This window comes from Anthonomus grandis, chromosome 22 (assembly GCF_022605725.1).
Source record: "Anthonomus grandis grandis chromosome 22, icAntGran1.3, whole genome shotgun sequence".
NCBI classification, from domain to species: Eukaryota; Metazoa; Arthropoda; class Insecta; order Coleoptera; family Curculionidae; genus Anthonomus; species Anthonomus grandis.
The window spans coordinates 9,960,313-9,975,057 of record NC_065567.1 but is presented as its reverse complement, the minus strand read 5'-3'; the positions used below and the strand labels follow the sequence as shown (position 1 = coordinate 9,975,057).

The window sequence follows — 14,745 nt, the reverse complement described above, 5'->3', positions numbered from 1 at the left end:
AGGGAAAACAGACACGGGGCAAAAGAGTGCCCAACGATAACAATCGCCCTCCAAGACAATCACCTCGTTTACCGCCCAAAGAGAGGGGCTCTCGGGAATCTAAAGGGCCCAAGCCAGATGCCAGGGGAACCCTTAAGAAAAAAAGGCCGCACCATGCTTTAAAGTACTACAAGCTAATCTGTAGCATGCTAGGGCTGCAAGCACCGTCCTGGCAAAAATGTTCGATGAGGCGAAAATCGATATCGCTCTTATCCAAAACAACCTCCCCCACAGATGGTGCAAAATCTGATCGCATACTGCAAAAAGAAAAACGTGCAGTTTATCCTAGGATGTGATGCAAACTTTCACCACACAGCTTGAGGAAGCACAAACATTAATCACAGAGGTGAGTCTCTCTTCAACTATATACTTGGGGACGGAATAACAATTAATAATACAGGCCATGAGCCAACGTTTATCACTAAAAACAGAAAAGAGGTACTAGATTTAAATATTAGTTCAAACTATATTGGCAGCAAGGTCAGCAACTGGGTGATGTCATCGGAGCCATCATGCTCTGATCACAGACACATACGGTTTGACATTGCTATCGGTAACAGACCAATAGTTAAGTACAGGAACGTGGGAAGTACTGACTGGGTCGGATATAAGTCGACCCTACAGAGGAACTTACTATACTGTGACAAAAATATATATAATCATGATCAGCTAATTTCAATGGCTGATAAAGTGTCTGAAGCTTTGTAACAGCGTATCATCAAAACTGTCCACTGAAGGTGAAGCGGGACAATCGCGGCACACCTTGGTGGAACAACAATCTTAACAAAATTTGACCTGAAATACGCAAACTCTTCAACCGTACCAAAACCAGAAACAACTAGGAGCAATAACGTAGGGCGTTTACCGACTACAATAAGGCTATACGTAAAGCTAAGACAGATTCATGGAGAAGGTTCTCCTAGGACGTCAATGAAACGCCTCGCAGTGCAAGGATCTACAAAGTGTTCTCAAGGGCACGTGAAAAGGAGCTGGGGTCGATAAAACGCCCCAATGGCATTTTCACACAAACCAGACGAGAAACGCTTGCACAAGTCTTAGCACAAACACACTTCCCCAGGTTCGAATTGCTTCATCACTTTGGAGAAAACGTTGGGCTAGAACCTTGGCGACCATCCAAAGAAAACTAGCTTTTTACCAGAAACATCACTTAACCTTTAGGTCACTAGGAGGGGACGGAAATCTATCCAGCACTTCTTTAAGTTGCGCTGGACTTTTATTTCATCTGTTAGCACTACTTAGAACTCTTTATATAACATTCCAACGTGCTGGAAAACCACCAACGTAATATACGTATCGAAAGCCGGGCCACCAATTGCCGAGGCATCTTCGCTCTAAAGTTCCCAGTTTACAAACTGGGCAAAAAGAATTTGTAGAACTTCTACTTCTACTGTTTATTTATCTGCAATGTGCGCATGCAAGTGAAATGCTGTGTTGTAAATGATTAAATATTTGGGAGAGGAAAAATGGACCCAAAAAGGACTATGTATTTAACTAATAGGGCTCAATCAACTCTGGGTTTTTATTCAAAAAGTAAAATGAGGAGAGTAACGGTATCAATATTATATTTTGTAAAATGTAACCAGGTTTTCTAAATATCTAAAAAAGATGAATTTAAGATAATACTGACATATTTTTATTTTATGCCTAAGAAATATAAAGAAAACAAAGAAACGAGTAATAAAAAACTTTATTAATTCTCAAATGCATTTTATGAATTTAAGCAAAATTTAAATGATTTAAGCACCATCCTAAACGACAATGTTGAATGTTGGAATGTCTGTATAATTGTATATGTTCCTATATTGGTTGCTTTTTAATGTAATTTAAACAGTTTTTATTTTGTGATCTCTTCTTTAGAAGTGCGGGCTTTAGCGTTTCTTAATACATAAAATACATCGAGGATAAATGACATAAGACTCTTTCTATCGGAAACTATTAGGATAAAAAAGCTCTGTAAATAATAACATTTAAATATAATGCTATTATTCGTTTTATTAAATATTTTTGCCTAATAAATATTTTGCTATTTATTAATTAAGCGTTCTTGGGACGAAAAATAAGGGGCATTTATCTGCGTTTTTTTTTGTTTTTTGATATATATAACTGAACTTATAGGTAGGGTAGGGTTTTTCTAGTTTTAATTTTTATTTTATCTCATACTTTTTTTGTCGTTATTTTAAATTTTAAACCGACCTTCGCTTGTTTATTGAAGACATTTTTTTCCTACTAACCTAGAAAAAGGCAGAAAGCCACCAAAACCTAGAATTTATAATACACCAGTTCCTTTTTCAGTAAACTTTCTATAAAATATTATCATTATTTAATCTGGCTGGACATGTTACCAGCTTGCAGTGAGTAGGAATCTTTTTTAATATCCTAAAATTATGAGTACAGTAAATTGGCATAAAAATTGAAACAGAACATTACTTTTTTACAGTATTCTTAAGTTAGGTATATATTAATTGGAAAAAAACTTTTTTTCGTCAATCAGCAATCTTGCAAATAAATAAATCAAATTTGTTTTTTCAAAAAATCTTGAAACCAAAAAAAATAAAATCCCAAGTTTAATTACAATCAAAGTATAATATGCATTATTACAGCCGACACTCTGTATTTAAGAGATGATCTAAAACTGTATTTATTGCTAACTTGTAAGATATGCCTATTGCGTAACAAAGATTTTCCACAAGTGTTAAAAATCAGACATCCCGTACATCCACAAAACAAAATGGCAGTAGTGAGGTTATACTGGTATTAAACATAAAAACGCGGGCTTTCCATTTACGAAAACTGTTTTAAAAGCGGACTTAAATTCACACAATACATTTAATTAGTTTTTAAGGTGCTCCGGAAACTTGGTCAGTTGGTTAACCCAATTTCTCACAATTCCATTTGAAAGGGAAATTGGCTCTTCCTGACTTACATACCTAAGGGTGACAATCCCAGGAAACAATGCGCGTTTTTAGACGATGCATGCCCCCTTCCCAGGCGCGTAATATAAATGTAGAGGCGCGTGCTATATGTTAAAAGTTCCGTCGCGTTGGTCATCGGTCTAACTACGTAGGTTATACTTCCCGCGAAGATTCGAATAAGAGGAGAGTCGAAGACAAGTGCATCTTATGTGCATCTTGGTTGTCAGAAAGTGTCAATGACGCTCCTCTGGCTATGGGCTACTATTTTGTTGTCAATAAGACAGCCTGGACTCTATTTGTGATAGTGTATATTAGTGTTATTGTTGCTGATTCTGAAGATCCCTTAATAAATAGTTTGGGGCTCGATTTACCTGATTTGCCCAAGGTAAGAATTCCATTGAAATTTGGCTGGTGTACAAAACAATCAATTTTTTTTTTGTTAATAATTATTGTATCACTTTAGTGATCTACCTTTAATCTTAAGCCATTAAAAAATTTAGGTTTAAAACATTAAAGTAAAAATGAAAAGCACCTAAACTTTTAATTATTTATCAAATTGCAAAGAAATGTTTTTGGCATGCATGTAAATTGTATTTTAACTAAAATAAAATTAAACGCACAGTGCGTTTTTTTAGTTACGTATAAAATTCTTTTAAAAATCTGAAAGGAATTTGCTTTATCAAATAGGTAAAAATAATTTTATATAATAAATCATATAAATATATATAAATCATAAATTTTAAACGCAAAACATTAGAATATGTTCCTCGATACGTCTTATGGAAGAAACTAAATACAGGTAGATATTTTAAAGTTCGCTTATATATGCACATTTTTTTTAAATAAAATATTTGTTATCTTCTTACTCAATTCTATATACATATGTTCAGGTTTTTTTGAACGTGAACCAAATATCCGCATTGTTGCTTAAATTTTATTAAAAAATCAGCGTTAAGAAAATGGGGCGCTCAATATTTTGGAGAATAAATTTCACATGACAACGTTTATTGCGCAGGTATATAATATACATCTCGGCAATAAATGAAATTTTACAATAAGGAACATTTAGAACACTTAAATTTTTCGATTTTTTTCGTATCCATCAATGCATTTGCGGAATTTTTCGATATTTGATTTCGCTAGTTACTCTGTCTATTAATGTAAAAAAAATAATCCACAATTTTAAAGAATATATTTTAAAATATACTTATTTTTTACATAAAAGATTTTTAGAATATAAAGGTAATCATTGCTTTTTTTAAAATTACTCTCTTCATTGAAAATTAAATTTTATCAAAAATTAATACCTCTTGTCTATCTTTGATGCACTTCGAATGACTCCAAAGTAAGAAGTATACACTAAAGGTCTATTGATGATGTATATATAATGCATGATTTAATGACATTTTTGGAGCTTTATGCTTGTGGCAAATAATAAATACCTTATAAGAATCTAAAAAATTACTACAAATATTATAGCTTACAGGTTGTGTAATACAATATTTTAGTACGTTCCCCCTCTTAAAACTCTTAGAGTATAAGTATTTCATTTTTGTGCATTTTTTTGTTGTGTCTTATTTGGAAGCGCTCTTTTAAGTTGGTATAAACAGACATCTATTGCATATTAGTGTTGCAAACAATTTAAATTTTATAAGTTTAACACCGGTGAAAATTTAGGAGTAATGCATAGGTAATTTGTTTTAAAAACACGTTAGCACTAATATAAATAAATTGGTTCTTTTCGTGCTTAAAAATGATGTTGCTATTTGCTTTTATTTCAAATAAAATCACAAGGCATTTCTTTATCGACGTTTATAGTTGAAAGTAAAACAACATAAAGTATATATGAGTTATGTATGTTTGTTTATTTACTATTTTTTTATACGATCTCGCTAACAGATTGTTATTTTCAGTTCAAAAAAGAGATTTCCAAATTAAGTAATTTTATGATTAAGTTCCATCCTAAGTGATGTCAGATTGAAAATTTTTGGATTCATTGTAATGCTAAAGATTTGTTAATAAATCAGAATTACGTAAAAAAAAAAAAATTACTTAAAGCAGGTGTCTTGATAACTGTTTTTGCTCCCTATTAACTAGATAAATATAAGAATCTAAAAAGTGATTTTAACAGTGGCGACATGACCCATGCAAAGTACCATTTTACGAAAAGCAACCAGTTAATTATCCGTCATTTATGAAACTACATAACTAAATGCAATAGTTATTATTACCAGAATTTTTTAACATAGCCTTTCCTATAAAAATTAATTTCAAATATTTTGTTGTAATATATAGCAAGTGGTTGAGATTTAAAAAAGTTTACGTTAAAGTTATTTTTAGGCTCCAGCGAATCTTTTCAACATATTTTATTTTATATCATGTTCATTAATTTCCTTAGAAGTTACTGGTACCTTAATACTGTAAATTAGATTTTTACAAAATTCAAAAACTTGCTTAAATTTTCATTTTAAATCTTCTCTAAGAGTTCAGGTTTTTTAATTTAAGAAATATACAAAAGTACAAAAATATTTATTTGTCTATATATATAAAATCTGGTAATTAAATTGTAAATTGATTTGTCCTGAACGATTATGAAATCGTAAGGGCCACTAAAACTGAGTTAAGTGGAAAATCGATTTTGAAAAAAGTAGGTTCATTGTACTCATTGGTCAGTTTTGCCTGTTCATCATTACGTAATACCGCCTTCAAGTTCAACATTTATTTGACATAGGTGATCAGTTACGTCCATAGTAATTTTCATAAAAGCTAAAACTTAATTCATATGTAGAAAAAATTCTATGATTAGTTTATCGATATTGTTTTATAATTTAAATAAATTTTAACATAATATGTAAATGTTTATTGTGCCGGTTATGTATCATTAATTGAGAAGAAATGGTAAAATGATACATATAAAGTTAAAAGTTGGATTTCATATACACACAACTCATTAACTAAGAAAGCTTTAGTGAAAATCCGTGGAAAATACAACAATTATAGAAAAATTGATGAGTGTTTTTCTTATGTTTTGTGGAATACAATTCTTATCTCGCATTGAAACTTTACGTATCTTGAGCATGCATTATTTTGCGAAGAGTAGTTTGACATTTTAGATTTATTTGTAAGATATTGCACATAACTTTATGTTTTTCTAAAGAATTTCAAATAGTTTTTGATTTGTTATCATTATTAAAAATTTGCTATTTTGCAAATATGTACGAATACTTTTTTGAACTACTCTATTCTATTAAAAAAAAATTAACCACAGAAACATTAATGCCCAAAGAATAATAATTTTATGCAAGAGTTTAGAAAATATGCAGTTTTAGTTTAAGACTGCGATGCGATTTTTCAGAAAAACTTTTTGTGTTATTAGTTTTACATGGATTCGATTTTTTCAAGGATTTTGCATTCTCCCCACATAAGAATGTAAAATTACTATTGCGGCCAAATTAGATAAATAAAACGTCAAAATGTTCATTTCTTCTTTTCCTTTCTAAAAAGTTGGGTAATCTTTGCAGAATATAACTTCAACGTGTCATTTTTTATATTACCATCAAAGTTTCATCAATAATTAAATTTTCGAAGCGCTTGTTATAAAAAATAGGTACAAACTCTATATCTAGGCTGGCAACTTACAATAAGATTAACAAACTCGTTAAAAACTATCTTTCACGAACAAATCAGCCATAAAAAAAAACTAATACAATAGCCTACACTATTGAATCAATCTGTGATAGATATATATATTAAGCATGAAAATATAAAAAATAAGTTAAATAAATCATATTTCTAGTCAAATTTATTTTTTTGCCTTTTAAAATGAATTATACAGTATAATATTTCTGTTTTCTGTGAAGGTCTATAATTCTGTAAAATATTACAGTTATAATTCGAAAACAAATGAGCAAATATTTTTTGAATTAAATACTATGGTAATGTTTCGATACAACATTTGTTGGTAGTTGCACAAGTTGTAAGCAGGTATACGTAATACTAAGACCTAGCATTAAGCTCCATGATGAACCCAGGCTGATCAGTATATGCAATATGCCTATGCTTCCTGAAATAAAAAAAATTACACCATTTACTATATGATTTATATAATACGGCTCTATGTAAGCTTGTTGAATACCGATAAAAAAAGACTCGTAATTCAAGGATAATTCAATAAATATGAATTGGTTTTTATTTTGTTACATTAAACTGTTTATAAACAGCTATAGCAATTAACTTTATAATTTATAGGTTTTCGCTTTCGGGAACACACTAAAATTACAATAGCAATTCAATTTATATATATCCCCGGTTCACCGATCATTCGCAACTTTCGTTGTACATACAACAACATATTTATGGCATCTATGACTTTTTCTTGTTATATCGCGCTCACGTTGAGACACGCCACTGCACAGGGAATCCCATTCATAAGTCGAGGTAATTCCGATTTACAAATGAGTGCTCACCGCACGGCTGTAAAAAACGCAACGCGTAGAGCATTTTTTTTTCTTATATCCGTAATCACAAATTATACTGCTGAGTAATGAAATAATGGATAGCTTATAGGTAATGGAATATTTCGAAAGTTACGAAAATTGTAGGTATAGCTTAGGAGGATTATAAACATATATTTAACAAAAATATAGATCTACGAAGTCTAGCTTTGCTTATAAGCACCCTTCAAATCTTTGCTGAAAAAAACGAATTATTTGTATTACTTGTAATTAACCTACATTTATTAGAATGAAAAAGATGTAAAATTAATACTTGCACTTAAAAAATTCCGTCGGAAGTGAAGTTATATGATTACCAAATAATGTTTAATATTTTTCTAACATAGGAGGTGCAATAGAAGACCTACGATTATTTTTAATTTTCATTTTCCTTAACTGATGTGACGTTTTTACTTTGGCAAGCAAAATATAGATTTTTGACTTTGTTTTAATCTTTTTGTTACAAAATAAATACGGCTCTTATCTACGCAGGAAAAAACAAAACTTTTTTGAATTTAATTAGCTAACTACGTATCTCCATTTGCTACCAACCTCTCAACATTCCAATATTCAGTATTATAATAAGGTATTTCTATTCGCATACTAAAAGTCAAACAAGTGGAGACGAAAGAACTAACTGACTTACCAAAACTTATCAGAAAAGCTACGACTTTATTAAATAAAAATATAAGTTACTCTGAGACAAGAACTTGGCTTATCTCAGAAGTCTCTTATTGGATTTGTATCACAGATTTGGTCCTACTAAGCCAGTAATAAAAATTACACATAATGAATTTTATAAGCAGTGTATTCTAGAATATAGTTTTTAGCAAATGGCAGATTTGGCAATTTTTATATGATCCAGAAGTTTGGTGATGGAGCTTCTGGCATCTAGTACCAAATGATAAAATGGTATCGATCGTAAGGATAAAAGACCTGTTATTATAGCATCGAATTTTGTCAGTATCAAAAAAAAAAGATGTAGTAATGCACTCCAAAATATAAAGGAAAAAGCTATTTTATAAATTGTTCAGTTAATAAAAGCTTTAGAACCATCACATGGGCGGAATATTTTCTTTATCAGTATCACGTTACGAGTAAAACAACGAATTTAGACCATTTAAGACCGGCTAAATAAAAGCGAATATATACATAAAATATTAGAACTGTCAGATTATCAAGATGGGACAAATCTACAAAAAAGGTGTAATTTTAGGTTAGAATTCAGATATGAATTCTATAGGATATCACGATATTCTTGACATATTAGGTACTTTGGAAATATGTTTAAATTATGTAATCTATATTATAATGGTAATGATATCTTCATTTTCATGGATCATATCAGTTTCATAGAAATGACTATTCTTTCAGATAGCTGCCAATCAGTTAACGTCAAAGCAAACTTCAACCCCGTCGATATAAGCTCTATGAAAAAGTAAAAGAAAAAATCACACATGCTTAAACCGCCTCAAAACAAGAAATTTTAAGACCCATATAATGTATAATTTGTTAACAGTTGATGAAAATACAATAATAAGCTCCATTAATTAACAAATAAGATGTTTTTTGTTAAAAAAAAATTTAAATGCCGTTAATAATATATTTTATAATGAGGGTCAAATAGCCGTGATTCCTGAGAAATGTGAAATTTATACGTAAGCAGGACACTCACCTTTCCTCACGAGATATGTGCAATATTTTTGATAATTTCTTATTTATTTGCTAAGTTTTATATTGGAGTATAATGTGCCATAAAATAATATAAACTGTTTATAATTATGCATCTCTTACATCCAAGAATCGTTGTTACTATCCAATGATCCAATGGTGCTGGGTCCGCTTGTTTTTATTTTTAAGTTATTAAGTAATTTTAAGACAATAAACCGACAACAGGCAATTACCAGAAAAATACTTTTAATAAAATAATTAGATACTGTTTATTTAGCATTTTAAGCGAATGTAATAAGATATTATTAACTTATACTAGAAGTTTGCAACCAATAAAATTGCATTGCACAGATTATATCGTAAAACAAAAAATGACAGCCAAAAGGTATTTTGAATCTTAAAATTGTTTTCATCAGTTACTTAACTGGTTATGTATTTCTTAATAGCGTAATGACTTTCGCAGGAAGATTTAAAAAGTATGTTAACAAAGCAGTGACCATAAAATATATTGTATTGTCTTACGGGCATAAGAAAAACAATGTTCACCTTATCAAAATTCGATACATCAGTCTTTCTTCATGCGGAATTGAGAAACAAAGAGAAGAAGGCTCAGAGGCTTTCATGCACCGAGGCTGTACCAAAAACGCCAGTCAACGCATGTAATGTTTAAAAATATTGCTTGATACATCATGTATACAAGTCGAAATTTCAAAATCAATGGACGAAAAAGAAAAATGGTTTTAAATTAATCATTTGCCCGCGGGTGCTCTAATCGAACTCTTCTTTCGGCTTAGATCTGATATGATTATAAACGATAAAAGCTGTTAGACGGAATGGTATGAATTCACGATCTAAATTTATCAACATGAACTCTTCCTTTCGACAGCTTTTATTATTATATAAACCTTTTTCATGATTATTTTCTCCACTCCCTGATTATTTAATTGTTATAAAAATCTTATTTATAAACCTATCTACCTTTAATTAAATTTTTGGGTTGAAATAAATAAATTTGTGTTCTAAATAATATTTAAATGCTTTTTGAAGTATGGCGTCTAATGCTTTAAATTCAAATGGATTTTTTCGCGTTAGATCCATAAATTACCGTCTTTGTAACTTTTTTAGTTATAATATTTATTAGGAATTCTCAATAATATTTAATTGTCGTTATATATATAATAATTGTCATAGGTTATTACTGACAATTAAATAATAATATTCTTATTATCCATACGATTTTTTTCCTGCGAATTCCAAAACACTTTTTAATAAAAAAAAGAAAGTTAGCACGGAAAGTTAAATAAAAGAAGGTTAGATTAGTCGGATATTCCGTAAGTTAAGGGCAAAAAAGAAAAAGTATAGAAAAATTGTGTATTCTGTATTCAACCAATTTGTGTATTCTTATGTATTTTTTCTGACTTACGGAATATTACAACACTCCACAATGGAGCAGATCTTTAGAAAGGGGTTGGTAGACCTTTGAGGTAAATAATAAGTATTTTTTTATAGAATCTTTTGTGGGTTAAATGTACGTAGTACTAATGTAAAGTAGTGCTAAGGTAAAACCTTCCCCTGGTGCAAACTAACATATTTTTTAGTGTAAAAAAAAAGAAAATACAGATAGAATAGTTGTTGTTGATAAATGTTTTTTAATTTTTTTTAGTCTACCAAATGAAAGATTTTTCCTAAGCCTGCAAAGACCTTTTACCTTCCTTAAGTAGATTACTCTAAGACTTATATTTTACATCTTAAACGCCATTTATTTGGCAATTTATTAGCCAATGTCTTTATATAATAATTATAAAATATTTTAATTTTTTACTTTATATGTTCATTACATATGTATTCGTTAGATCCTTAAACTGAATCGTAGGTTTCAAATTAAAATTTACGGCCTAAATATCACTTTAATTTGGAAAATGGCCAAATCTTAATTTAAACTACTTCATTAGATTACACTATAATACCTATAAAGAATATCTTACTTGACATCGTAGGCCTGAAAATAGAATTTAGAGCGTGAAGATTGAGCAATGCCACAATTTTCATATATTCAGTTTTAAACTTTATCGTTTACTTTAATTGCTTGATTGGCGCACTGTAATTGTTATGATTTTCTAAGATCGTAAACACATCGAGGTATTTGACGACTCATATAGGTTTCTTGGAAAAATATAAATGGCACAGATTTAAGACTTCTACATCCAAAAACTTGCCTCATGTGATGCATATACATGTCTGAAAAGCTAACTTAGATCACAAAAATTCCTGTGAGATAAACACGCGTTTTACACGTTAAATCGGGTCTAAATCATATCATTTCACAGCATGGTTTTCACATTAGTTTGAAGGGCATAATAAATATGGAGATCTTTCCAAATAAACTTCATATATTTACTCTCACCAAAAAGTTTGTCAGTCAACTACACAAAATTATGGTTGATTGCCTTTCGACGAAAAATAAATTTGCGTGATTCATTGCTGGTTACTTAACTTTTATTATTCTTATCCAATTTATCTTCTTTAAAGGAGAAATTATTTTTTAGATGCGAATTACAATTAGCTTATATGTTAAGAAACTAGGAACACTTATACATAATCAAAAAATTCTTTTTTCTTTCAATTTTTCCACCCTGTAGTGTGAAATCTACGACGTTTAGGACATATGTTCATGGAAACGTTTTTGTTTAACTTCGTCCAAAGAACACGCCCTAAGATAGATTTGACCTAAGGTATGCTGGAACAGACGTCTTATATAATTTGTAAATTAAACTTCAGATAGTACATATTTGAATAAAAAATCAATTTTAAATTAATTTGCATGGTGGTTTTTTTATACCAATCCCAAACCTAACAAATTTATTTTAAATTATTAAGTTATAGATGGTGTTTTTTTAGTTAAGTTAAGTCCTAGACTTAACTATAAAATATAATAGAATAAGGAACGAATCACGTTAAGAGGATGATCACTGCTCTAGTAAGATTAGTAATTTATTTTAAACAAAATAAATGAAAAAAGCTTGCCAGCTTTCATTTTATATCATTTGGATTCAGATAAATATAATCACAAAATCATTCCTCATATGGTAATATTATTGCACCTACCCAAAGAGATTCTGAATGAAAAAAATTTTACTTTCGTTAACTTATCGTGAATGAGAGTGATTAAGATTGAAATACATTTTATATAGTTATGCATATGCACAATAAATTTTATCAAGTCAATATTATTGGCCTGCGCAAACTTCATACAACTACTTACATGCAGCTCCACTAACCATTTATTTCTACTAAAGAGCCTACGCAATGCAAATTTTACAAATTTCGACTTTTACGTTGACTATTGTTCATGATCAAAATGAGCTTGGGAAAAAGAGAGAAAAATGCAACTAATATCTTCTGGCCTTTCTTATTCGTAATTATTTTCTTCTTTCAAGAAGTACTACTTACGGAAGTTGAAGCTTTGTGTCAAAAAATAAGGCATGGGTTTTCCTGAAAATGTTGATAGGCTTAAACATAATATATAACAGTAATCAGATTCATAATATGAATTGACAAATACGAGTATGTGTATTAGATTAATTCTAATATCTAATTATGGAAGCCCAGTCAAAGCAATCACTTAATGCGCTTATGCTGGTTGCAGTAGGAAGCAAATCCTACTTCAATGTAATCCTTATACTGAGTAGTTCGGAATAATATTTCGCTTTTGACGACTATTAGCTAAAGGACATAAACTCATCAATAGAATAAAAGCAATTGTGTTGATAAAATTTAAATCGCCGAGCACCCCGGGCCACTCTGACATCTTGATCATCTCATCATCTACTTCTGTTCATCGTCGTGCTGGTAACTGTGGATCAAACCAAATTTTCACAAAAAGTATTGAATGGGAAGGTCTATTGATTTATATACTCGCCTGCAGCGATCCTTGAACCTAAGTGCCTCTATGAATTTCATCACTCTCCTCTGTAAACCAAATACACGGTTTGCACCTGAAGAATAGCTCCTTGCAAGAACTGCATAAATCAAGTTGTAGGAAGTAAAACTGCAAAATATGTAGTCAAAAGAGCTTAGGTGGACACTTATATAAACTTAAAAGTGTCTTGCACAAAGGGTATCTTATTCAAGTCTTGTGTTTAAGAAGACTCCGAAAAACTTTATATTATCTATCCGCTTTGTCAGTTAGTTTATATCCCTTAGGAATAACACAACGTGTCTAGTCTTTGCCAGTTTAGAACTAACCGATTTATAGCAAAACCATTCCTCGGCTTTCTATCGTGGAGACCTAGCAAAGTCCCGCAAAGCCTCCTCAAGGCTGACCGCTGAGCAGGAGACTGTAATGTCGTCAGCAAAAAGTGTGCAGATTTGTCTTTATTAATAAATCGTTAATATATATGAGAGATCATATCGGTCCCATTACTGATCCATGGGGAACGCGTATGCTAAGAACATATTCTGCTGACTCCTCCCCAGCCACCCGGACAGCTTGGACTCTATCAGAAATATATGGTTTAGGCAATTTAATGCTAATATTTCTAAAATTGTCTACACAGTCAAAGTTCTTAGAAAGGTCACAAAGTACCGCATCAAATACAAGTGTATCATACCTCCATCACAAGATTCAAGGATTCTTGTACTATATTTTTATTGTTTCTAAAACCAAATTGGGAATCAAAGAAGCAGTTCAATCAAAGAAGCTATGAGTGATGATCGTGCGAACTCTATATGGTTTCTAATACAATCGGAAGTAATGAAATAGGCCTATAATAATTCTCAGGCACTTCTCGATCACCCTTTTTAAAGATTGTTCTGTTAGGTTTATGACATTGGATTCGTCAATATAAGTTTTTACTGACTAGTTTATTACTTTAACACTGGGATGATTTGTTTTATTTCCCATAGCTCTCTATTTTTATTTTACAATCATTACTCAAGACTTTTGCCCTATTTTTTTTTGCTAACTTGTGTTCTCTCAACTCTCTCAAAAAATTGAAGTGCTCTCCCATATTCCACGATTACTCATTAATAACTGAACCTTTGCTCATATTTTCAACACTCCAATCCATTGCAAAGTGAATAAATTGCCTCTATGGTCTGACAATGCTATGTCCTGCCTAATCCAAAACTGAAATCAGCCAGTATTGTCAAGGATATTCTTGCCCCAACTTGGTTCATGCAGAGTTTAAACAAGGCTAAAGCTGCCAAGTAAATCCTCTAGCGTTACTATTGGTACCAATATATATGTACCAATATTGATTGTAGAAAAAATACTCTTCAGAGCATCTAAAAAGATGTCAAAGTTGCCCAAGGGTGCACCATATACAAATAAAATAAATATCAAAATCCTTTAGAAGGACACAACAACACTATCTATTTTGCAATATTAAAATTTTAACACACTTACACAATAACAAAATCAAAACTAAAATTTAGAAGTATCATAATTAAACTACACACATGTGTGCCCCATGTCCTCTCAGGCGAATTATGTAATTATTATACTTCTTCTATTTTATTTTTCTATTCTTAGGAGTCGGCTACATACCCCTTTTTAACCTTATGGGTTATAAATTGATATACAATACTGGTATTGGTACCAATATATA

General features: G+C 30.7%; 1 protein-coding gene across 1 annotated transcript in view; it reads left to right on the top strand.

Moving 5' to 3' along the window:
* The first annotated feature begins 3,103 nt into the window (after positions 1 to 3,103).
* LOC126748362 (bone morphogenetic protein 6) overlaps positions 3,104 to 14,745 on the top strand; it is a 39,357-nt gene continuing 27,715 nt past the window's right edge. The window contains exon 1 of the mRNA XM_050457530.1: positions 3,104 to 3,357. Coding sequence (XP_050313487.1) covers positions 3,226 to 3,357 — 132 coding nt within the window. The 5' untranslated portion in view covers positions 3,104 to 3,225. The remainder of the gene's footprint in view (positions 3,358 to 14,745) is intronic.